The sequence below is a fragment of the Watersipora subatra genome, chromosome 4, assembly GCF_963576615.1.
Source record: "Watersipora subatra chromosome 4, tzWatSuba1.1, whole genome shotgun sequence".
NCBI classification, from domain to species: Eukaryota; Metazoa; Bryozoa; class Gymnolaemata; order Cheilostomatida; family Watersiporidae; genus Watersipora; species Watersipora subatra.
This window is the reverse complement of record NC_088711.1, coordinates 66,941,516-66,968,013: the sequence shown is the minus strand read 5'-3', so window position 1 is coordinate 66,968,013 and position 26,498 is coordinate 66,941,516. Positions and strand designations below refer to the sequence as shown.

General features: G+C 36.7%; 1 protein-coding gene across 1 annotated transcript; it reads right to left on the bottom strand.

The window, feature by feature from the left end:
• Positions 1-1,749: 1,749 nt before the first annotated feature.
• Positions 1,750-26,458, bottom strand: LOC137394542 (gastrula zinc finger protein XlCGF57.1-like). The gene is made up of 5 exons (XM_068081266.1): positions 26,383-26,458; positions 24,559-24,615; positions 24,390-24,452; positions 6,436-6,492; positions 1,750-2,873 (listed from the first exon to the last, which is right to left on the bottom strand). Exons 1-5 carry the CDS (start codon positions 26,456-26,458, stop codon positions 1,930-1,932), a joined length of 1,197 nt encoding a protein of 398 aa, XP_067937367.1. The 3' UTR covers positions 1,750-1,929.
• Between the last annotated feature and the right edge of the window lie 40 nt (positions 26,459-26,498).

Sequence of the window (26,498 nt, the reverse complement as noted above, 5' to 3'; positions counted from 1 at the left end):
TAAAAAGTTATACCAATACTAAGTACTGATGAAAAAACACAACACATTTTATGAAACAAACCAAAACAGGACAGTAACACATTTAACCACTCGTCAAACACACATTAAAATAAAAATACCATTGTTTAAATCAAAAACTGGTCAATGTTGTTTGGATTATCAGGAGTCATTGCTATGGTATCTGCTACCGGTTACACTGTGTAAAGTTGTAAATGCTAATTCTTTCGAAAATGAACTGAAGCGCTACCTCAGACAACCAGACGACTAAACTAACTAAACAGACTTCTGCTGACTCTACTTTCAGGTTCCGCGCCTTGATTAGCCCTGCTATAGCGCACAGGGACTTCATCATCACCTTCCCTGGAGTGACTTTTTTTCTATTTTTCTTGTTTTTGTATACTGTAAGAAGCACTCTTCATATTATTTTTGGTATTTATATTATAGATGAAAATAAACAAACAAACAAACTAATAATACGCTATTCACTTGCGAATTTTATGTTGTATAATGGTAATCTATCAAATGCTGCAGATTTACATTCAAGAACAAGTTACATAAACAAACCATACTTATAATACTACTATAATACAATCAGAAATGAAAATTAACAATTTTGAAACAAGGGTATTTGCATCGTTTGTTCTGCCAGTTGCATTATGCTTGTTGCTTTCAATGGTACAGACATCTTCTGACTATCGTGGCTTCTATCTGGTGTCTGTGCACTCAACACCTTCCACATCGTGTTTCGACATCAAATCTTCTTCTGCACTGCGGGACTAGTCGATATTAGTGTCCAAACAATCTTTTGCACAAATGATGAACTTTTGCTGCATTGCTAAGCACAAATTTTAGCCTAAAAGTAGCGGTTCATATACCATTGTAAATGTTAACTGTTTTGTCACATACATAAATGCCGAAGTATCAAGTTCGCGTCAAAAAATGAACTACTATTAGCCTGACACGGTTAATAATGATGTCTACGGTGTTGAATTCAAAGATTTGACGAAAAAATGAACACCTTCAGAGTTGGAAAACGAACTTCGATATGAACATAAACAATGAAAGAATAAATTTTTATCGATGTAACTAATCATTATTACCACCATTTTGTGGACACTTTTCGACTGATCAATTGCTATTATGGGTTCACAAAGATCAAAGGATGTCGAAGAGGCGTTCATATGTAAGTGGCGTTCAAATAGAGGTTTTACAGTGTGTTAAACAAATGGAAAAACAGTAGGTACAGCTTATACACTCTGTATACTTGTAATGGAAAAACAGTATTTAAAGCTCGGGTGTAGCCTATACATGTTGTCAGCTGATAGACAATATTTTCCATAATTAAAAAGTATTTACAACAGAATCTTTATAGTTATCTTCAGTTTTTAATACCATAGAATTGTGTTTTCTAACCTTTAAGCTGGCCAGCAAGATACACAATGAGGCTGGATTTCAACTACAAAATCTAATAATAAACACAACAAGAAGCCTTAGCTGTTATGTGAATAATTGCTCAGCAGGTATGTAAGAAATTTCATGGACTATATAGATTAAAGCTTTGCAGCAAATATTTAATTGCAAAAGTAATTGATTCCATGTTTCCGATGTCAGCAGGTTTGGTCAGGAGGATCAGCCAATGGACCCATTTCCAAAAGGTTGCAGTTGTTAGTCATGTTCATATCGGTTCAACCAAACTGAACCAAGGCTTGTCATTCAATAGAACACATACACAAAATTTTTGACCACAAAGCTACATATATTTTACCACAATTAGCTAAGTAAATAATAACTCAATATACAACAGATGCAATTACATAACAAAAAAGACCTTCCCTATACAATTTTTACACAATCAAATAAAAGTATATGAGTGTATCCAAGTACATTTGAACATGTACAGTTGTATGCTCTATAACGAAATGGCTTCTATCAAGTATGAGTATTCATGTGTCTTGTTAGACTACGGCGATGAGCAAACCATTTACTGCAAATCTTACACTGAAATGGCTTCTCTCCAGTATGAGTCCTCATGTGTTTTGTTAAATGAGACCGTCGAAAAAACCGACTACTGCAAATCTTGCACTGAAATGGCTTCTCTCCAGTATGAGTCCTCATGTGTCTTGTTAAATTAGAGCGTTCAGCAAACCGACTACTGCAAATCTTACACTGAAATGGCTTCTCTCCAGTATGAATCCTCATATGACTTTTTAGATTACGGGGATCAGCAAATTTACTACTGCATATCTTGCACCGGAATGGTTTTTCTCCAGTGTGTGTCCTCATATGGTCCGTTAGAGTACCACATTGAGCAAACCGACTACTGCAAATCTTACACTGAAATGGCTTCTCTCCAGTATGAGTCCTCATGTGTGTTGTTAAATGATGGCGATGAGCAAACCGACTACTGCAAATCTTACACTGAAACGGCTTCTCTCCAGCATGAGTCCTCATGTGTCGTGTTAGCTTAGAGCGATGAGCAAACCAACTACTACAAATCTTGCAATGAAATGGCTTCTCTCCAGTATGAGTCTTCATGTGTCTTGTTAGACTAGGGCGATGAGCAAACCATTTACTGCAAATCTTACACTGAAATGGCTTCTCTCCAGTATGAGTCTTAATATGATCCGTTAGAGTACTACATTGAGCAAACTGACTACTGCATATCTTACACTGAAATGACTTCTGTCCAGTGTGTGTTCTCATGTCTGTTGCTAGATGACTGTGGCGAGCAAAGCTAGCACTGAATATCTCAGACTGAAGAGGTTTTCTTGCAGTGAGACCTTTTATTTTTGTCTTTACAGTGGTAGTGCATAACAATCTTCCAGATATATCATTTTGATCTCTTGGAAAGGAATTCTGCCCACAATTTGTACCTATAATACAAGTTGATAGTTTTGGGCCACAAGCTTAGTAGTATGGTACACACTCAAGAATTTTTATATCATAAAAATGTCATTTAAACCCTATAAGTAATATGAAAAGATTCTTTAAGAGTTTTCATTGCAAATATGAATAATATATTGTATGTAACAATTCAAACACACGGTATAAGGTCAAGGACCGACCATCAGATGTAAAGCATTTATGATAAAAGGATTTTTAGTACTTCAATTTTTTTATTTCATTCTAAATTTGGAGTCATAATTTCCCACGACCAAAGTTTGGGAGACTTATAATAAATGTGTATGTGCGCACAACTCCCGAAAAATTATCCGTTAACGGCCATGACCAAACCCTTGTACCGAAATCTCTTCATCAAATTTAATGCTTTTTGTGTAGAGTCGTTTAATTATAATAATGATACAAAACACATATAAACCTATTTAAATATGTTACCAAGTCTTTGAAAGGTTACTGCAATATCTTAAAACTAACCCATCTGATCGGATTATACATAAATAGACAGATGAATTCGGCCTAAATTCGAAATAAAAACTTGACAAGCCTATTTAATCGAACTTAAGACCGGCTAACAAAACGCCGATAAGGCGGTGCGACAGAGAGTAGAACTATTAAGTTGTGCACATTGCACGAAAAAACCGTGCACATTTCACCAGTCTATTACATTGTCCAATTACCAAAGGTTTCTGTAATTAACGTGGAAGTACTGAAAAATAATCGGTTTTTTTGCCGATTCTACTGGACTGTAGCATTTGGACACTTATAATGAATACTTTGTTATTCCAACTGATGTCCAAAGCAGTGAAAGTAAAGGAAATTATGATGATATTTTTCTAACGATTCTTATAAGATTATTACAATATTTAATTGTAAGAATAATTATTTGATTTTGTAAGATTTAGTTATAAGAATAGTCATTCGAATTTACAAGATCGAAGTGTATAGTGACCGATGTTGATGTATATATATATAGATGTTGATATAGATATATATACAGTCAAACATGGATAACTCGAACTTCACGGGACCGAGCAAAAGTGTTCGAATTATCAGAGCGTTCAAGTTATCAGAGCACTGTCACAAGTCCATGTATTTACTTATTTATTAGTAGATACATGTACATATACAAACTATAATATAAATCAAAAGCACAAATGGGTTGTTTCGAATTAAATGCGTCTAATGTAAAGTTTAAAACGTTTTTATCAAAAAGTATAGAGATTTTTCTATCACTTGAGATTGGTTCATTGTTTGAGGTGATGTTATTGCCAGGACATTTTTTAGATTGACATTGGCAAAACTTGATCGTTGTTGAAATGCTCAAAAGAAAAGACATTTTTTTCTTTTGGGGGTTTACCCACGATCAATTTTGCCGTTTTTTCTTGAAGTTTATGCAAAAATTACCTTACTTTACCTGGGATTCGTTAAGAGCAACACTCCGAGGCAGTTCAATTAGAAGTTTTACGAGGTTTTACGTACATTCTATATCACTCACGCTTTTTTAATAGATACTTATTGAATGTACACACGTATTCTGTGTTTAAGTCAAACGATGAATAGTGTTTTGTAGCTAAGACAACGTATACGTTTAATTACAACAATTTTTAAGACGTTTTAAACATTCAATATTCCAACGTTGATTCAACATGGAATCAATGTCGAAAAACTATTCATCACGGGCTAGCTGGGTTACGCCACGCACTCAAGGATTTTCGCCACGCACATACAAAACAACATGCGATTTTTGTCAGTCAGAAGAATAAGAAGTCAGTAAGAATAGTCATTCAAATTTACAAGATCGAAGTGTATAGTGACCGATGTTGATGTATATATATATAGATGTTGATATAGATATATATACAGTCAAACATGGATAACTCAAACTTCACGGGACCGAGCGAAAGTGTTCAAGTTATCAGAGCATTCAAGTTATCAGAGCACTGACACAAGTCCATATATTTATTTATTTATTAGTAGATACATGTACATATACAAACTATAATATAAATCAAAAGCATAAATAGCTTGTTTCAAATTAAATGCTTCTAATGTAAATATTAAAAATCTTTCATCAAAAAGTATAGAGATTTTTCTATCACTTGAGATTGGTTTGTTGTTTGAGGTGATGTTATTGCCAGGAAGTTTTTAAATTAAAATTGGCAAAACTTGATCACTGTTTAAATGTTCAGAAAAAGAGACATCTTTTTCTTTTGAGCGTTTTAACTAAGATCAATTTTGCCGATTTATCTTGAAGTTTATGCGAAGGTTACCTCACTTTTCCTTGCTTCCGAAGGGCCATCGCTAAGCGGATGTTTGGTAAAACTCAAATTTCACCAAACCTTTAGAAAAGTCATTGACAAAAATATCTTGCCAATGATAGTAATAATGACGCCTATGAACTACGAAAAATTGAGGTTGACCTCTCTGGCTTGGAATACAGCTATTTTCTAAAGCGATAACAACTATTTCGGTAGCCGTTGGGCAAAAAACTGTTCGAGTTAATAAAGTTGAGGTTGAGTTATCTAAAGCAATTTATCATTACGTGGGAACGAACTCAAAAAATTCAATTTAATTACGTATTACATTTATTTTTAAATTGCACAGTAAAATAACTAGCATTGATACGTCTTTGCTTCCTCTCTGCTCTACTCGCTACATATACCAGCTCAAGTCACGTTACTCCAAAGGTATGTACGTACACTACTGTATAGTAAATAAAATCTTATTTTATGATGGCCATTAAATGGTCAAGTGTAAGAGAGGCCACTTTCGAGAATTGCAACGCATGGCTTTTCCGGTCGAATTAGGTTGAAAACGGTTTTAACCAGACTAGCTAAAGGTAATAGTAAAAGCAGAAACTGAGAAGCGATAAGATTTTAGTGATGAAAAGTTGAAATTTAGTGAAATAGTTAAATATACATACTAAAAATCAGCTTTAATTAGCTTTAAATGTGTGTTTAGTAAGCTAACCTTATTTGAATTTTGAAGTGAATTCAAAGCTTATGTTGTACATACGTCTTGAAGGCAAGAACTCCTTACCGTGTGTACTGCATTTCATACACACATTATGATGCTGCATTTTACAGTATTGCAGACCATAATCACTAGGTGCACTTAATACAATGTAGCTACTGTAAGAAACTATAGTTAATAAAGTAAACATACTATTTCGTTACTAATTTTCAACATGTACATTTTTTATAAAATTTTGAACGATTCTTACCATTTATTTTGCATTGTATAATTACAATGGTTTCTATGACCCTACATACGACTTTTTAACAAAACGATGTCAACCTTGGAACGGATCAACATCGTATCCCGAAGGTGCACTGTACTTTACAACCTTTGTCATTAAGCAAATGTTGATAAAAGTAAACCTATATCGCGACTAACCTATGAGACACAAGACGATAACAAAGCTCTTAATATGTCTCAGGGTCATGAGTGTTCTACTAAAGGAGTATTCAAAGTCCTGTTGAAAACAAAAACTCAATCTGCCATAAAAAGATGTTAGACTGATATCATATTTACCTTTATTACAGTGTGTGCTGACTGAACGACTCTCCGGTTCTAGATTAAGTTCAATGTCTAAAAAATAACCGACGTAGATGTGTAGATACAATGCATGATCTGATTTGTACAAAATATCTCGAACAAATTTTTATAGAAATCAAATGGGACTATAAACTCAGTGTATTTATAGTCGAAGGTTTCAATATACTGAAAATAACACATACTTTCTTAGCTCTCGTATATTTGTATTTAGCAAATGATATCCTCAAACTTATTAAGTTCAGAATTTTTTCATTGGGCTTATGCTTAAATTTGTGACTTTGTACAATCAACAGTCAATCAAACTTCAACTTTTTGAACTACACTTTCCCGAACTTTCAGCTATCCAGAGATAGTCCGTGTCACATGTAACCCTATCTGTCCGAAGAAAAACAACTTTGAGTGATATGTGCTCTAGGGGCAGAGGCGGCCAGCAACGCACGCACTTGAGGGAGTGTTATACTATAATATTGTTTGGTATTTTTACTGCTATAGTTTGGTGGCCACAGGGCATTTTTGTGACATTTTTATGCTAACGAGGTACGACAATGGGGTGTAACGGGTCTTAGGTTTAATAGATAGAATAAAGCATCCCATAACTTATTTACCATACCTACCTAAGATATTGTTGTCAAGCAGTGATTATTTTCCATTAAAAGGAGAGTAGAAATACATAAATAAGATTTTCTTTGCACCATGTGCAATTAGCCAAATCAGCCAATTAGCTCCGTAACCATAAATCTATGCCTTTTCTTATACGGGGCGTATTTGCTTTCACCGATAACACATAGGTCCTTACTCTGTTTCCGCTATAGCCGTGTCAGAGACTGTCGTCAACGTTAGTATTAGCGGCAAAAAATTAATCTTTATTTAAATTGATTACCACAACTAGCTATTAAGGATTACATAATTCATTATAATCAAGTTCCACATTCTAAGAAGCCAACATGCCTTAATAACGGAAAAAAGTCGATAACCCAAAGCTTTTATGAGATGTAGAGCACCATCTACACACAGTCAGATATGTCCATAGCATACCAATCAAAGTCATCGTAGAAACTCGCAGTGTTTGTCTTATGCAAATACCATGCTGAATGCTTGATGAGGATTGCTAGTGAGTCAAAATAACAAAGAGCTTCTGAAGTTGCAAAGAATCTCATAACCCTGGAAAAATTGAGGTGAGATGATAGCAAACTCATTTACTTAATGCTTCAATAAATGATCAAACGAATCATCGATCAAAGATCAGTTGCATTGCTTCATTGAAAATTTTGCGTTTCCTTCACCTAATCATGAATTTTCCAAAACAAAACCGCTTATTGTGTGGGTATTGTTTGTTGGTGTTTATGGTAGTCAGCTGGATCAATGAGAGATAGGTGTTGGTTATAATGAATTGCCAAACTTCTCAGTCTACATTTTACATATTGGCTACAAACTATACAATAAACTACTCTCTGTCATAGATATTGTTGCTGTCTTTAGACATTCAGTGTTTTATACACTCAATGGCTTAATTCAATTTGTTTAATTTTTTAGGCTAAGACGGCAGCACTACATAACATTGTTAGCTATTGATATTATTGAGCTTTATAAATAGAATACCTATTGTATATTTTTTGAATAAACCAGAGATATTGGACTATTTGTTATATAACATGCCTCTGCTGATCATTATTAAAGCACATCAATTACATAAGTACTGTTTCAGCCTATTCAGGTTCTTCAATATCTTGGCTTCCAATGAGCCATTGTTTGACATGGTGAGACAGACATTGGTTGGTGTTTATAGGATTTCCCCAGAGCTCTACCGCAGAAATCTTTAATGGTATATGATCGAAAATAGTGACATCACAATTTTCAGCTGTAGTCTGCTGTCGTCTGCTGTCGAAAATTCTGACGTCACAATTTTCATATTCGGTGTTGTGTGCCCTTTCCACTTATTTTATTGCTTACGGCTTATATTCATCAACTACAATAATGACGGTAGTGGCAGGCGAAGGTAGGACAACTCAAGAAAACCAATGAAGATGACAAAGGAATCAGTGTCATTAGCTCTCCATGTACAGATTATTTATATTATAATAAAATCAGATTCCAAGCACCATACTATGTTTTCCCGATGATATTATGCAATAGCCCTCTCTTTTTATCGTGATGTTGAGGGGCACGGCCGAGACTAATTATTAATTAATAAATAATTAATTAATTGACATATAGTCCTATGGCCACGCCACTGCAGGTCACAATTTAATCGATGTGATTTCATTACCTTTATCAACTACAGTATATTTATTGAAGCATAATTAACCCAGAACATGCGTTTGTATTGGTAAGCCGTTAGTGCGATCCCCGGGCATCGTTGATTGTCTAGAATCCTAGTTTATTATTAGCGCACTCTGGGTTTAACAGCACCGATTGTCACAGAAAAGCGCAGTCTCGATGGCAGCGAAAGGGATCGACGACCTAAGGCTAAATAATAATTATGACATCACATTTTGGGAACCGCAACCTAGTGTTTTTTATTGCAAGAGATACTTTTGACACCCTGTTTTTCATAGTTCTATTATTCTTTGTGTATTGAACATAGGCTCACTCGAAAGCTAAGACTCTGATGTGTTGAAATACATGATAAAAAAATTATGTAATTCATGTGTTTTAAGACTTTGCTCGCCTATTTACCAAATTGGAGACTTGCTCTTTGAAATGTCAAATCAATTTCAACACAAAGTGTAGTACCTTCATGCAACTGTATGATTATTATTTACCTGATGGTTTGGTTAGTTTTAAATTATTATATTGTGTCATGCATAAGTTATACTGTATTATTGTGTTATTACATTGTATTCTGGTGTATTGTGTTATAATTACTGTATTATGCTGTATTGTATTGAACTGTGTTGCATTGAATTATGTTATAGGATTGATGTGTTGCATTATGTTGTGACATTATATAGTAATACATTTTGCATTGTACTTTAGTCCATTGAGTTATATTGTATTGTTATAGTGCCCATTTATCAATTATTACTAGAGCTGCACCACTATTCTAGAAAAATATCACGATTAATAACCGGTCTGAACCAATTAATCTTAGAATTAATCTAGCAAAAACCTGCATATTCGAAAACAAATAATAAAGCTATATATAAATTAATTATATTTGCGACAAATATTATTAACAGGATTATATGTTATCTACAATGTACATAAGTTACAAGGTAATAATTATTATGAGTATGAAAATAGTCTATGAAAGTCTATAATTAAGCCAGCCAAGATTTAAGGCAGCAAATGAAGAGATGCCCTCTACCTACATACAGTAGTAATAGTTATTGTCTGCGACAGCTGGTGATGATTTCTGAGCGGTAAGATGAGAATTAATTGAATGATATCTTAATGAAGTGCTGTGGTGGTAGCCAAAATCTTTCTGGCATATATTTCACTTCACTTTCTTGTTATGCTTCCAACATGAAAATGTTCTACCTAGTACGGAAGACATTTTTCTGCTTGCATGTTCCACCAAAGGGTCAATCTTATAATAATATCATTCTAAAAATGAAATACGATTTTGATATTTTTTTAAAATGAAGATGCATGTACAATTCACGACAAAATTTTTTTAAATATAAACAAAAGATAAGCTGTAAAAAATTAAATATTGAAATCACTTTTGTTGCTATTACCTATAACCATGTTCAAACAGGTAATAACCTCGACATGGCGCTTGTGTTTTTGCATTGTATAAACAAGATCTATGTTAGTGAGTCACTTCATATTTTCATAGTTGAGTGCAAAATAATTGTGGTTGTATATAATTGGTAAAAAGGTGTTGCCAGCCATAATATTTATTTGTTGGTAAACTAAATGGCAGTAACCTGCCATGGTAATGTTATATTGTGGCAGACGCCGGGCAACAAATTTATTTCTTATATTCTATATATTCGCATATAACTACTTATATATATATATATATTGCACCTTGTGTCTGTCTTTGTTATGTGTTTTACTTGAATATAATTACTCTCATATATATTTTGCATATTGTGGTTGTCTTTATCGTGTGTCTTATCGCTAATACTATGTTAGTTTGGCCGTAATCAAGCCAACGTGTTAGCGAGTCTATCAATCATTTAATCCTATACCATTTCTTACCCGGTTTCATTATACAGCTCGGGACACATATATTTATATATAGGTTGTGCTCTCGCAAAATGAGCAGAGTCGTCGCAGTTCCACCCCTAATGGAAATTGCTTTGGAATAAAACGAACAAAAACCATACTCCCTTCTCTTACCATTTACGCAATATTATTGCAATCTAGATCATGCCTGAGTAAGGGCCAAAAAATTCCTTTACAATATATTAAACAATACAAAAGAAACACATCATGATCATCACCTCGGTTGCAATTTATTTGAAGATTAATTGGCTCAACTCAGTTAATCATGTAGCTGTGTTGATCGCGTTAATCGTTTAATTAACGCGATCTTTGTGCAGCTCTAATTATTACCTTACAAAAGTGTGCAGTGTATGAGTCAGGCAAATATTGTTGTGGCAAGCGCTAAAGGATGCACATCTATTATTTTCATGTAGGGCTATGCACATTGCCCATACATCCAAATCAGTATTGTACCTCTTCCTATTTTTAAGTTTTTAATTTGTGGCTACATGCTTTGTTAGATCGTCTTTCTGATAGGCCATGATGGATTGATATTGCACAATAAACGTAAGCTCCTATATGTATATATAGTAATTTGATATTTTGAATTCATTGCCTGTAATGGATGTCGTTTTTTACTTTCTAGTCAGCTGCCAGGGTCTTAATATGACAGACATTTTTCGCCATCATCTTAGCCACTGGTCTGCCAGCCAAAAACCTTCTTCACATTTGTTACAATGGGACTTGTACAACTACTGATTGACAGGCCATACTGTATACCTCATTGGGTACACTGGTTGTGACACAGACTGACTAACAAATTTGATGTTTAATCTTCTAAATGAAATTATTATATTGCTGGGCAACACGTGACAAGCATAAAGTATCTATTATGCTTGTCTTAGTACTTTTTATCGATAAATGTTATTTCTTTTTTATTTACCTGGCATTTATATGCAAAGTTTCTTGCTTCATTTTAGATTTATTGTACTGGTAGCGTGTTAAAACAATAATGGTGCAGTATGTTCGATGACAATTAACTTTTTGAATTATTGATGAATATCATAGGACTTTGTATGTGTATCTTAGTAATGTACATTGTATGATGACTATATGATATAGCATGTTCACCAAGGTACACAGTCTGTTTATAATAAATATAATATATTATCATATCTCATAATCTGATACATCAAAAACTTTCAATCGATTTTAGAAAGCATAATACAAAGTATTTAATAAAACTTGATATAATCTTGAAGCTCATCATCACTTTCTGCATGATTACCATTCTCAATCAGATCGCTCTTTCATTGCTGCAGTCTACACAACTACATAGACTTGTGCAAACTAAAGATGCAGTTTTGCAAGAGCATCGGATTATACATTTACTCTTTTTTGCATGAGCAACTAGTACATTGGACAAACTACCTGAGAATAGCTCCGTGCCCATCAAGAAACCACTGCACAGAAATGCCAGCATTTTCTTTACTCCAGCCATGATTTGTGGGGTCAGGTGGCATGATGAATATTTTAATCACTCGCTGCCATATTGCTGCTTGATAATAAACTCTCATTACATGCTGACGGAGAAAAGCCTCTGTTGGTGGAAGGGTCTTCTCATAAGATGCCCTTGATGAGAACAGCCTTGTATCTGACATCGGCTAAATTTGTGGAATTAGGCTGGCCATAAAGATGCAGTGTTGAGCGTGTCAGTGCGTTGAACAACTTATCATCCAAGTTCCAATATTTGCCTAGGTTAGGGGATGGCGACCTATATGTTTCATTTGATAGGAGTTCGAAATGAGTGGTCTTGTCTTTTCCTGAAAATGAGCTGGTTGTGTCACAACCGGAAAAGGCATGAAGCCCCAGTAGACATGAATCAATGTCACTACCCAGTGTCTCGCTGATTTTAGTGCAGTTGAGAATGCGACACCTATTTTTAGTGCCAGTTGAAAAGTATAAACTTATTTTTAGCTTATTTTTATGGAATGCAGAGAATGGCCACATCAGTGTTAGGTGACCATATGACCGCTGGGCCGATGTTCTCTGCATCCAAGTGAGCCGCACGTAACAGCATTCGAGTATCTGCCTCTTCATGATCAGAGACTAGGTCAGCCTGAGGGGAGGGTCTAAAACAGGAAAGCTGTTTTACTAAATGAAAGTCGCCCACAACTATCAGCAATCTCGATATATAGCAAAAAACTGTTTTAAAGCTTGCAATGCTTGAATTGTGATAGTAAAAAGTTTTACAAAGCTGACTCGTTGCGGCTACTCGCTAAGAATTTTGTCCATTGTTTTGGTATTTTCTGCTGAGCCCCATAAAGTGTTATAACTTCAGGCTGTTTGCTAGTCACACAGTGAGATCGTTCAACATTTTCGATAGAGTTCTTCACATATCAATCACCAATCAAAGGTGATTTGATTGGTGCTTGTAAGCTTTGGCCAAGCAGCCGAGCTGATACAATACTTTTTGGGCTAGCTCTCCAAAAGTATTAGAATGATTGCTTCTGGGTAAGGCATAAATGAATGTCATACAGTCTATAATCAGAGAACAGTCTTCAGGCACAGTTGCGACAAGCAGGTTTTTTTGCAGTGGCTTTCAATTCCACGAAGAAGATGAGCTTTTACACATTTGTCAAGCCCAGCTCCATCACGTGATGAAAGGGCTGGTGGTGTAGACGACAGTAAGCAGCCAAGGATTATGTTCATGTCTATATGTCGCTGCATGCTGACCACAAGCAATCGACCGAAGATATTCCGATTGGCAATGGTGCTTTTTTTGACAGGCTTTGTTGGTTGCGTTCTTAAGAGCTGTTGCAAAAGTTTGAAGTCCGTTTTTCTTGATTGTACTGAATATACAACCCTACTCATCTTGCAAATGCTCTTTTAGAAATGACTGAACTTGAGTTTCGCCTATCATATCAGCTAACAGAAGACTGCTGTTGAGTTGCATTGGCTGTAGCGCCAGAGCTGAGTGAAACGAGAGTGGCTTGATGATGTGTCAAGGGGTTGATCATTGACTCAACGGTATCAATAAGGTTGTTGCTAGCCTTTTCATCTTCTTTGACTCTGAAAATGCAATTGAGTGAAAATCATGACTGAAGTTATGCAAGCCATAGGCTACTGTACAAATGAGAATTATATGTAATATACAATGTATTTACTGTAAATTAATTACTGTACTTGCAGTTTGAGTATGCAGACGCATTCATTTGGTAAATGGCCAATGGATGGATAAGATACAAAAGAAGCATACCGTGAATCATCTAAGTCTTTGTAAACTGCAACCCACTACTGACTTCACCTAGAACTTCACAGAACTGTGTTACAGCTGCTTTACCACGATGAGCAAGAACCCTCATTCGATCAACCCTAAAGACAGAGAGTCAGTCACATTTAACCACTCATGAGTGCAAATAAAATAGAAGCTTTCATGCACAAAATAATAATAGCAGGGATTAGCTGAGGCTCAATTAAGTTCTGATGGTTAATTGTAACTTGCTTTTAGTAAGCGCTATGCTTTTAATGCCCCGCGAGCCTTCGACTCATGATTGATAGTTTGTTCGATTACTTGGTCAGCGGCCACCGAGTTAAACCCATGGTTGAAGTGTTGGCATACCATGCATGAGCCAGATGCCTTCTGGAGCTGAGATGCCAGCCATGGATGAGATTTTTCTATGCTATTCATCTCAGGCCAGTATACAGTGGCTTACCTGTAGGTGGTAAGCATACAACATGAATGAATGCACAATAAACAATGCACAGCTCTATGTTGGTGTGTACACCGTATGTCTTCTTGAAAATTCATTCAACTGGTCCATCATAATAACCTGGCATAGTTGTAGGCATAGTTGTATAGCATATGTTGTAGGCAAAGAAATATTTCAACATTAGTCGCACTGTACGGAGTGCTTCTGCCAATCGCTCTCTCATGTAGCTCGGAGAAAATTGAGCAGTAGGTGTACCATCTTCAAGTACTCATTCCAAAATCTGTAAGTGGGGCTTTCAACACACCGCACCCTTAACATGATAAAGAAAACTCTTCTTCAAAGTCTTCTAGCTCTGATATGGTATCTGGATTTTGGAGCATACCATTTGAGAGACTAACAAGTCTATCAGAAATATCTCGGTTTTTTCTTGCGATGAAAGAAACTTGAAAAGCTGCATGCGTGCCAAAGCTTCGTATAGCAGTTTATGACATCGTACGCTTCTGTTGTACATGCGGCCAGATAACAAACTGCTCACTGAGCCACTTGCACAGACATTGGACTTCAGAAAGATATCTTTAAGCCCAGACATGGAAAATCGCTTGCCAAGCACTCCTAAAAAAGGCATTGCAGTGTGAAATTCTCCTATCCTTATTACCAGACGTTTGTTGAATGTACAGTATTACCAGTGAATCTGCTGTGCCTTAGCATAGAATGCTTGATCAAATACATCAAAGACGTTTTCAGCTTCAAGAAGGTCTGCAATCTGAATAGCATTGACCAAAATGCATTTTACTGTCGACAACTCTGTAGGCGAGGCCCTGATCACTGGGAGATAGGATAGCTGAGATGTTGGCAGTGGAGATGAAAGCTGGATATTGAATCCTGTCCAACCTGGAAAGGAACCAGGTGGGCTGTTATGTTTGGCAATGATGTATAGCAGTTATTTGGTAAATGAGTACGTAGAGCTTTGTGTTGGAGCATCGTGAGCGCTGATGATTTCTGCAGTTGTCAGTGCAGGACCTTTTTGGCAGCCAAAAGAAATGGCTCTAAATTTGCAGGGGTTTCTTGAAATTTCCTTAATATTTTGTTGATCTTCTCAGTGCTGGGCAAACTATTTCATGTTGACAAGGGTAAACAGTCTGTAATGGGCATGATATTGACTGAAATGCGATACCATTGGTGAATCGGGTAGTTCCAGACCACTCAGGGTTTGCTCAGAGAAATCAATATTGTCATAGACAAGCGCAGTAATACTGTGCCTAAAACGTATCAGCAATGCCAAATGTTTTTGATATTTTTGCTGATTGGCCAGTGAAGTCTCTGAAGCGAAGAGGAGAGTCATAGCTAACTGAATGTCCAATGGGATTGATCGCGGTAATAATTTGATAGTATGCCATACTACAAATTGTTTTTGGAAGAATCAGTTGAGCTCTATGCATTTCATCAAATATTGTGAGCTACACTCACTGATTTTCACTTGTGGAGGAAATTGTTTGCGCATACACTATTAGACAATATTCCCTTTTGCAGGAACGATGGTAGTGGACCTCTTTAGCTATACATTTATCTTGCAGTAGCGTTAGCATGGCTGCATCATTTCTTAGCATGGCTGCCTTTAGCAACCTATCTGTAGAGATTACATCGCAAAAAAAATGCTCTTAAACTTTCATATTTGCCATAACCAAGCAAAAAATAAAACAACAAGTCATACTATCATGCATAAAAGAACTTTGAGGCCAAGCACATTATTAAGCCATGCTCGTGTACAAAGTGATCTATGACACAGACTTTGATAACTGTTTCAACTTACCAGCATCATCTTTCCGATCAATCATACATAGAATGTCATTAACACGTTTGTGTGTGACAGTATCTTCCACTAGCTTTGTTTCTGATTTGCATACAACACATATTTTGGGAAGAACAGCCGTGTGTTGAGGGTTCAGGCTGAAAATCGAAGGAACTTGGTAGGCGTTGAGCTTACGAGCGGAGGTATTCCAGATTCAACAGAAATCTGTAGTTGCAAAAATATAGACGATATGGCAATGATATTTAATAAAAAAGAAACAGTAGCTTGTTGTGGCTACTTAGATGTAAGATGTGGAGATAGGACAATCAACTTTTGACAATCATATATTGAAATCTAATATCTGCAGTTACCACTCATTGATACGGGTGACACCAACAAATGATAGTCTAAAAATAAGCTGCATTCCTTTGAAAAATAAATGATTAAGTGAAAAGAATGTATAATGCTTCAATGGAGGAACACATCCACCAGTTGATTGATATGCATTCGATTATTTATTATATGGACAAAGTAAAATTAATTTGCTATTTTCTCACCTTAATTTCCTCAGGAGGCTTGAGATTATTTGTAACTTGAAAAGCTCACTGATACTTTTATTCGCTGGCAAACCGCATCCAACATCCAGCGTGGTATTTTCACGAGTTGAGCTGCGCGAGCTGTTAGAATGACTTGAATATTTTTGGTATGGATCGCTCAGGCACTTTGTAGATGGTGCTCCACAACTCGCAAAAACGCTTGATTATTGGTTTTTGCTTTCAATAAGACTTATTAGCTCACTAAAATGTGGTGATTGATTATAGTGAATTACGCAATCCATGATAGCTATCTTTGGAAATTAGTATAAAGAGTAAATTAAAGTTTTCGACTGCTGCTACCAACGCTGACAAGACGCTGGGCGAGACCGGAAACAGACTACAAACCTAATTGTCATTGGCGTCATTTAAGACCCCTGTACTACAATATGATGTAACTGTAAGTCTATGGCTCTGACTAGCTGATTCGACTGATTGCACACGGCGTAACAAATATTTTATTTTTCTATTACTACTCACCATTAAATGGGCAATTACTCCTAGCTTATCAACTAAAATAGTGGTAGTAGGGGGACCATATTAATAATGACTAGATTAGAAACATGCTGAATGTATTAAGCTACCCGAGACCCCATCCGCTGCACCCTGTTGACATGAAAACACTGTGTGGCCACCAAACTACTATTATTACTGTGGAACACCAGTTTATTTTTGGGAGTTCTCCCTCCTTTTCTCTTCCTCCCCCAAGCAAAATTTTGCTTTCAGATAAGAGACAATTTTGAACTATGAGATGGCTCCTGATGCGTCAGCTAATTGGCATAGCTCAAAAGCTAGGCCACTTTCAAGAAGAGCAGCACTCAGGTTTTCTCATCAGATCAGTGTAAAAAGTTTGAAAATGGCTGGTAAAAAAGTGGCTTACGTTTAAAAGTGAAGGTAAAAGCGAGTCAGCCAAAACGGCAAGGCAAAAACAGGCAAGCCGTAGAAGAAAAATAAACAACTAGAGTTATATAACACAAATGGAATATAAAACCAACCGAAAGTTGAGCTCCGAAAAATATAAGATCGCCTAACAAATAAGTTTGTATCATTCAAAATATGATTATCAATAGCAAAAACTTCCTAAAATTAAAAACAAGTGCTTCCGCAAAAAAGTTTTGACTTTAACCTGAATGGCATTGTAAGAATGTTAGATATAAAACACCAAACAGAAACATAAGTCTTGTTTATAGAAACAAATGGTTTCGCATCATTGACTGTTATGTTTCTGCACAGAAGCAATTAAATAGAGTATTAAATTAGAGAAATGGTTTATTGCACACTCCAGAGACAACTGATTTGATAACAGAAAACCCAAGTATTTATATGTTTGGTCATAGAAAAGCTTTGTAAAAAGCTACAAGCATTATTAATAGCTATAATGAGACAGTACTATATAATATTAGCTTGTATAAAGCTTTAGCTAAAAAGCATAATGTTTGTTGGCAAAGTACCAATAATACTTGGCACTTGCATGACACCTCCTCACTAAGCTAAAGGTTCTTTCTGGTTCTCTTAGACCTTCGGGGTTTGTCTCTGCTATACTCATCTCCATCAGGTAGACGAGGGTTGCGTGGTCTTCTTCTAGACGGAGGTTGCTCTGTTACAGTTGTAGGGGCTGGTAGTTGCAGTTTTGTCTCCTCTGTTATATCAGGTTTATCTCCAGGGTCTTGATCTTCTTCTGTTGAGTATCTTGGTCTGAGTTGTTCAACATGTCTTCTCCAAGTAGGTCCCTTTGGTACCACTTTGACATTGAGACTACGAGTTCCATATATCTTAGTAACAATGGCTGGAACCCATCTGGGTTGTCTGTTGCGTCTAGGTCCATGATACAAGGCATAGCATGGTGCTCCAAGATTGTAGCTGTGTATCTGGCTAACTGTCTTTTCTGCCGATCGGTTGACTTCTCTGGATTGATGAAACTGTGCTATGTGTGCGGGTGATGGCAATAGGGTGTCAATCTTGCATCTCATCTGTCTTCCATTCAGCAGCTGACTGGGAGAGTATCCTGTAGGAAGTGGTGTCCTTCTATAGTGCATCAGGAACTGTTGTAGTGCAGATTTAGGTGAGAGTGACGATTTCTTCATGGCTTGTTTGAAGGATTGTACTTGTCTTTCAGCTGCGCCATTTGTAGCTGGATGGTAGGGTGCTCCAGTGAGGTGAACAATGCTTCTCTCTTGACACCACTGCTGAAACTCTCCTGAGGTGAAGCTGGTAGCATTGTCAGTGATTATGGTGTGAGGGTATCCAAAGTGTGCGAATATCTCCTCTAAGATGTCTGTGGTAGCTCTGGTAGAAGTAGATGATGTCCTGTGTATGCATGGATACTTTGAGTAGGCATCTATCATCACTAGCCATTGGCTGCCCATGAAGTTCACTGCATGATCTAAGTGAAGACGACTCCATGGCTTCTCAGGTAGCATCCAGGGATGTATAGGATAATTCTGTGGAAGCTTCTGGTGTTCAGCACAGGCAGTGCACTGTCGGCTTGTCTCCTCTATATCAGAGTCAATGCGAGGCCAATAGACAGCAGTTCAAGCTAGCTTCTTCATTCTTTCCATTCCAAAGTGTCCAAGGTGAAGGATCTTTAATACTTCCTGTTGTAACTTGACAGGAATGACTACTCTGTTGCCATATAGAAGACAACCTTCAGTGATATAAAGTGAATCTGAGATCTTGTGGAAGAGTGACAGCTGAGTCTCCTTCATCTCTTTGTTACCAGGCCATCCTTCTGCTGTGTAGCGCATTACTGTGGCTAGTGTTGGGTCTTTCTTTGTCTCCTTTGCTAGAACATTGTAGTCTGTAGAGTTGAGCTGTTGTCCAATAGTGCGAATAGTGCATACTGTATCAACATCATCTTCATCTTCTCTTGCATCAAACTCTTTATCAGGTCCAACTGGCAGTCTTGAGAGGACATCTGCATTTTGATGATGCTGGGTAGATCTGTATTCTATGGTGTAGTCATACTGATTTAGTACCAGTGCCCATCTTGCTAGTCTGTTGGCTGCTAGAGCTGGAACTCCTTTGGTAGGTCCTAGAAGTGTGAGAAGAGGTCTGTGGTCAGTTACCAAGATAAACCGTCGACCATACAGGTACTGGTGATACTTCTTTAGAGCAAATATGATTGAGAGAGCTTCTTTTTGTATTTGTCCATATTTCCTCTGTGTGCTGGTCAGTGTTTTTGAAACATTGGCTATTGGTCTCTCACTTCCATCAGGATAACGATGAAATAGTACAGCTCCCAGTCCAGTTTCTGAAGCATCACATGAGATTCCAATGTCAAGATCTGGGTTGAAGTGTGCTAAGACACTATCAGTTGATAGCATATCTTTCAGTTTGTTGAAGCTCTTCTCTTGTTCAGTGCCCCACTTCCAGGTCTCTCCTTTGCGTGTCAGTTTGTGCAATGGTCCTGTGAGTTGTGACAGATTGGGTATGAACTTGCTGTAGAATTGTGTAGCTCCTAAGAAAGATCTTAGCTGAGTTAAGTCTGTTGGGACTGGCATCTGTTGTACTGCATCTGCCTTCTTTCCTTTAGTGATTCCCTTTGAAGTGAGTTTGTGTCCCAGATACTCTACTGTAGGTTGAGCAAAACAGCACTTGTCTTTTCTACATCTGAGCCCTCTTTCTTCTAATCTTTGAAGAAGTTGACGTAAGTTTTGTAGATGGCTCTCTGCATTGGCTCCACTCACTAGTATATCATCTAGGTATACTGCTACTCCTGGGAGGTCTTGTGTCAGTTGCTCCATGATTTCTTGAAAATACCCTGGTGCTGAGCTTATGCCAAAGGGCAACCTCTTCTGTAGTAGTACTCCTCGGTGTGTTGATAGTGCTAGTCGTCGTTGACTTTCTGGTGCCAACAATATTTGATTGTAGGCATCTGCTAAATCAATCTTTGTGTAGCAATAGCCTCCACCTAGTTTTCTGATTAGATCTTCTGGTAGTGGGATAGGTTTCCTATGTGTTTCTAGCTGATTATTGATAGTCTTGGAGTAGTCTCCACATACTCTGATCTTCCCTGCAGCTTGACCTGTTGTAGATTTGCGTACAGGTACAACTGGTGTTCCATACTGGTTGAATTGAGTTGGTTCCCATATGCCTTTAGCTACACCTGCTTCGTATGCTTGGTTGAGCTCTTCTGTCAAGGCAATAGGAACTGGTCTGGGTCGGCAGAAGACTGGCTTTGTTGAAGGTTTGAAGTTTATCTCTAGTTCAAAGTTCTTGAGACATCCTAGCTCGTCTTTGAATATTTCTGGAAATTCTTTGCACATCTCCTTACACTTGATTTGTAACCTCCAATCTGGCTGGTTCTCTGTGATTGTTGATACAAGGTTCTGTTGTAGCTTGTCATCAATAGAGATGCCTAGTTGCTGTATAGCAGTTCTTCCTAGTAGGTTGAGATCTTGTACAGCACTAATCACAAATGGTAGTCTGACTTCTTTCTGTGCATCCAATTGGGCAGTTAGCTCACATCTGCCAAGCGTCTCTATGAAATGTCCTGAGGCTGATTTGTAGTTAACTGTAGTAGGTTTTAGGTTTGGCTTTCCTAGCTTCTCCCATATTGATTTACAGATGAAGTTGTCACATGCTCCAGTGTCCAGTTCAAGTGTGAAGTTGTTTCCCTCCAGTTTGATGTTTTCAGCAAATTTCACCATCTTGGTTGATGTGCATTCTATCATCTTTACTGGTTTTTCTGCTGCAGATGATTTCTTTTTCTTGCATGCTCTTTCTATGTGACCTTGTTTAGAACAAAAGTTGCAGGTGGCTGCTTTGAATCTGCAGTCATCCGCTGTATGGTTAGTTCGGTTACATCTGTAGCATAGCTTTCCTTCATTCTGCTCGTCAGGTGTAGAGTTGTTTTTCTGGATTGGTTTGTATCTTGATTTCTGTTGAGCAACCTTGTTGACTTTAGACGAGTTTCCATAAACTGTCTCTTTGGCAACTTTAGCTGCTTCTTCTGATTCCTGTGCTACCTGTATAGCTTTGTTGAAGTTGAGTTCATTGTCCTTGACCTTGAAGAGAGATTTGAGAACTGCTTCATTGTTTACAGAGCAGATAAATCTTGTTCTGAGAGCCTCATCTAATGGATCTGTAATGTTTATGAAGGCACATGTAGTTGCATCTTGACAAATTCTGGCAGCTAACTCTTGAATAGTTTCTCCAGGTTTCTTCTGCATGTCACTCCAATACTTGTAACGCTCTCTAACAATGAAGCGCTTAGGGTCATACTGGTCTTTGAGAAATTCCAGTATTTCATCCATGTTGAGGTCGTTGATCTGCTTGGGTGTTGAAAGCTGAGCTGCCATATTACTAAGCTGCTTGTAGAGTGTAGGCTGTTGGTTGGTGAGAAAAGTGCCAGCAATCTTGTCTTGATGAATAGAATTTGCTGCAATGAATGTGTTGAATCTGTCTATGTAATCTGTTAGTAGCTCTGCTGTTGGGTCAAAACCTGGGAAGGCTGGAACAGCGGTTGCAGCTGTTTTTTGTTTCCGTTGTAGGTTTTGTAGTAGTAGCTCCATCAGTTTCTTATTCTCCTCCATTCTTTCATCTTGCTGACGTCTGTATTCCTCTTGTTGCTGCTTGAACTCCTCATGCTGCTGTTGTCTATGCTCTTCTTGCTGCTTTCTCTGCTCCTCTTGCTGCTGTCTCTGGTCCTCCTGCTGCTTCTGCATTAGCTTGATTAGGTCTGCTACTTCTGCCATTGTAGTGGTGCAATTTTGAACAGTTACTCTTGTAATGAACTAGAACTCTTTGTATCGATTTTATCAATGATAAAATCTGAACAAAACTCTTTGTAACTGTTCAAAAGAGAAATCCTTGTTGCCAATTAGCTTCTGTTATGTTTCTGCACAGAAGCAATTAAATAGAGTATTAAATTAGAGAAATGGTTTATTGCACACTCCAGAGACAACTGATTTGATAACAGAAAACTCAAGTATTTATATGTTTGGTCATAGAAAAGCTTTGTAAAAAGCTACAAGCATTATTAATAGCTATAATGAGACAGTACTATATAATATTAGCTTGTATAAAGCTTTAGCTAAAAAACATAATGTTGGTTGGAAAAGTACCAATAATACTTGGCACTTGCATGACATTGACCTTTGCAAAACATCACGTTTTTTAATGGTGAGAAAAGCAGCTATCCAAAGCGATATCCATCCTTTTTTTTGACGTCATCAAGCCGTTTGCACATGCGCTCGTTAACAAAAAAGGCGCCATATTTGTAGAAAACGATCGTTTTTCTTTTATTTAATAGTACTTTTTGGTGTTGTTTTGATACTGTAATAGAAAAATTGAAAACTAAAGCATCGTTTTCATTTCTACTGCGAATATATCAGGTTTGTAGATATTTTGTAAACACTTCATGTTAATTCATCGGTCATTGAAGGTTTATTGCAACAAAACTCACATTACAATTATTTGATATCAACAGATTTACCATGTCTTACTCTGCTGTGTTGAAGGTGCAAAATCTCTGGAAATGTGATTACAAGATCTTAAAACCTCAAAAACGAACAGTTAATCGCGACCATCACCAAAGCTGTCGTAGAAACTGTCCTTGCGCATCTATTTCATCATAACTTTAAAGCTGTAAAATGAGCAATGATATCTTTTTTTCAACCTTAGCTCGAAGAAGTGCACATCATCCTCTGATGAACATGCTGAGCCGGCTGGTCACCTGTGATAGTCGAAAAATTCTGCAGAAACTGTTCGCGCGATTTGGCAGAAAGTATAGGTCACATGATCAGATTACGACTAGATGATTACACCAGGTTGAAACAATACTGCGAAGTAGCGAGCATTTATATTTGTTAGAGGCTTTTTGGTAGGACCCGAATTATTTGTCATAATCTAGTGCAAAGTTTTATATCGAACCTTTTATTGGCCTTTAATTTGACGTGATAACATCACGTGTCAAAACAATAACCGAACTGTTGGAGTACATCAGCCAAATAAAGAGACTCCAAACTGCGGTGTTTTTGTGATGGCTGCAATTAAATGTTCGTTTTTGAGCTTTTAAGAGCTTATAATCACACTTCCACATATTTTGCACCTTCAACACAGCAGAGTAAGACATGGTGAATCTGTTGATATCAAATAACTGTAATGTAAATTTTGTTGCAAGTCAACCTTTAACTTTCACCAATTTCGAGCCATTGCAGATTCACAGAAGCCACGTAAGCTTTATGTGGAAATGCAAAAATCGCACCTAAACGATTAAAAGAAATGCCGAGCCTGCGACAGCCATTTCACTCTTGCTGTGGGAGAGTGCAAAATATAGGTAACATAAATCACGCTCCGCCCTTCAAAAGGTCAATATCATACTCATACACTTATTACCTATACTGTGTTATACTATATTAACTACAAGTATAGTTAATAGGTCTATGAATATACTGTAACCTATTGTGGGTATAATCAATTTGTACTCACTCATGTATACTGTATATGCATACTGTACCCATATTGTGCACTAGTGGTATGTATGAGACATTTATATCCGTTTAATGTACAGTACTCAATTATCAATATATGGACACAACTAGTCTGTGTTAGTCCAACAAACAAAGGTCAACTGTATATCACCTTTAGTACAATAAACTAGTTTAACCATTCAATTCACAAGCACCTGTCAAAGCTTACGACCAGTTATCACTATTATTTAATTAATTTTAAACTAACCAGTTGGGTAGAGGTTATCAGGACCACCATCATATCTTGGTTCTGTTTTTATCTCTGCAACTTCTGCAATATTTATGAAAGTTCATCTAAAGAGAATGATAAGGAGAAGTTTTCACATATATAATAAGATGTCATGAAATTCATGAAGAAAATTCTTCAATAGAATTACCTTCATCACTGTCTGTGTCGACTGATGAATCATCAGCTTCCACTTTAACCTCGATATCTACAATATAATGTATTTGTAATTCACTACCTACAAACATTGATTTAGTGGAGCTACACACAATGACCAGATTAAACAGTACTTTAAGCTGGCTGGTTAAACCATCACATTAGAATAGTGTGTAGTTACAATACACTGGCTTGAATTTTTAAGTTGAAAAATAATAATTTTTCAAACGCTACAAATATATACGCATGAACAATCGACTAGCGTCCAAACATTTTTTTTACCAGAGCAAAACATTTACGAGTTGCATTTCACACAAGCGATAAACTTTTAGCTGCATCACAAAGCGCAAGTTTTAGCGTAAAACTAGTCGTTCATATACCATCATAAATGTAAACCGTTTTTCACATACATCAAAGTATCAGAACCACATTAAACAAGCAACCACTATTAAGGCGTGGTCACACGAGTACCAAACCAAACTAAATGACGCAAAACGACGTCGTTCTCAGCTGTAAAAATTTCGGCTAAAGACATTTCTAGCCGAAACAAACTATTTCGGTACTGCTCGAAATTTTGTGGCCGAACCCTTGCTCTTATATGCTGGTTAAAATTCTAGAATTCTAGCGAGACTAGTTCACCCGGACTTGTGATTGTGTTGCATAAATGTAAGATGTTGCACTTAAGTTTTGCATAAATGTAAGATAATGGTTGTTATTTTATTTCGTGTAGAATATAAGTAATGTGTCATATTCATCCTGATGAAGTATCGTTGACTGATTTATTTATGTAAAACCACAGTACTATGATGAAGACTGTTTTTGTTTGTTATGTACTCAGCATAGAAAAACATTCATATGTTAATAAAAAAAATATAATTATGTTGATGGGTAGGGTTGGCAAAATATTAGTATCAAGCAATTTATTTTGAGCAGCTGAACGATTTTCTGATAAATCTGTTGTGTAATTATAATTTATACCTGTTCCTCAAAGTTTTTTGTTTACAATAGAAATATTTAACTCAAATACATAACAACTACTAATAAAACCGTGTCCTGCCTCTATACATATGGTATCTAGGAAGCGAAGTGACTTCGGATGCCGTGTGACATGTGCCACGAACTGAACCAGCCTCCGAATCGATCCTACGTCGGTTCGGTGCTCGTGTGACCACGCCTTTAGCCTGATACAGATTTTAATTATTTCTATGATGTTGCCTTTAAAGTTTTAATAGAAAAAACCAATGAATACATTTGGAGTTAAAAACTGGACTTCGATATGAACAGAAGCAACAAAGGAATAATTGCTATCGATGTAACTGAGTCATTATTAGTACGATTTTGAGGACAATTTTCTACTTATCACTTGGTATTATGGATTCATATAGATCAAATAATGTCAAAATAGTGGTCAAATAGGGTTGGCAGTGAATTTAAGGGTGGTGCTTGATTTTTCAACTGTTCTCTTATATCGGCGGTCAAAAGGAGGTGCAGTTCAAATAAAGGTTGCAATCCAATAGAGGTTGGCGTTCAATTAAAAGTGTTATGTTATGTCTACCGAAAATATAGCTATACTAAACACAACAATAACAATAGCGGTCAGACTTATAGAAAACATGGATATAGAGGAAAAAGAAATAGAGAAAACGAACAAGTATGGCTACAGAGGACATTGATGAATAGAAAAGTGGTACAGATAACATGGCTATAGACGAAATGCCTAAAAAAGAAATGGGTATGAAAAAGATGAATACATATATTGCAAATTTTTTCAAGGACAATCTTTATAATAAATATAGTTTCGTGAAACTCTCTAACTAACCGGTTGGATAGAGACTGTCACTCAAATCATCTGCTTCTTTCTTCGGATTTACTAACAAAGTGTTCATGGCAGGCATTATATGAAGATATCAGTTTATCTAAACAAGAAAAAAGTGT

What these genes read in the sequence shown, in the direction of transcription:
- LOC137394542 (XM_068081266.1), bottom strand. Translation starts at nt 26,458, where the DNA reads ATGCCTGCCATGAACACTTTGTTAGTAAATCCGAAGAAAGAAGCAGAT. An exon ending in CGACACAGACAGTGATGAAG is followed by an intron (nt 24,453 to 24,558) that starts GTAATTCTATTG and finishes TAAATATTGCAG; the next exon opens with AAGTTGCAGAGATAAAAACA. An exon ending in CAGCACACACTGTAATAAAG is followed by an intron (nt 2,874 to 6,435) that starts GTAAATATGATA and finishes CTTGTATTATAG; the next exon opens with GTACAAATTGTGGGCAGAAT.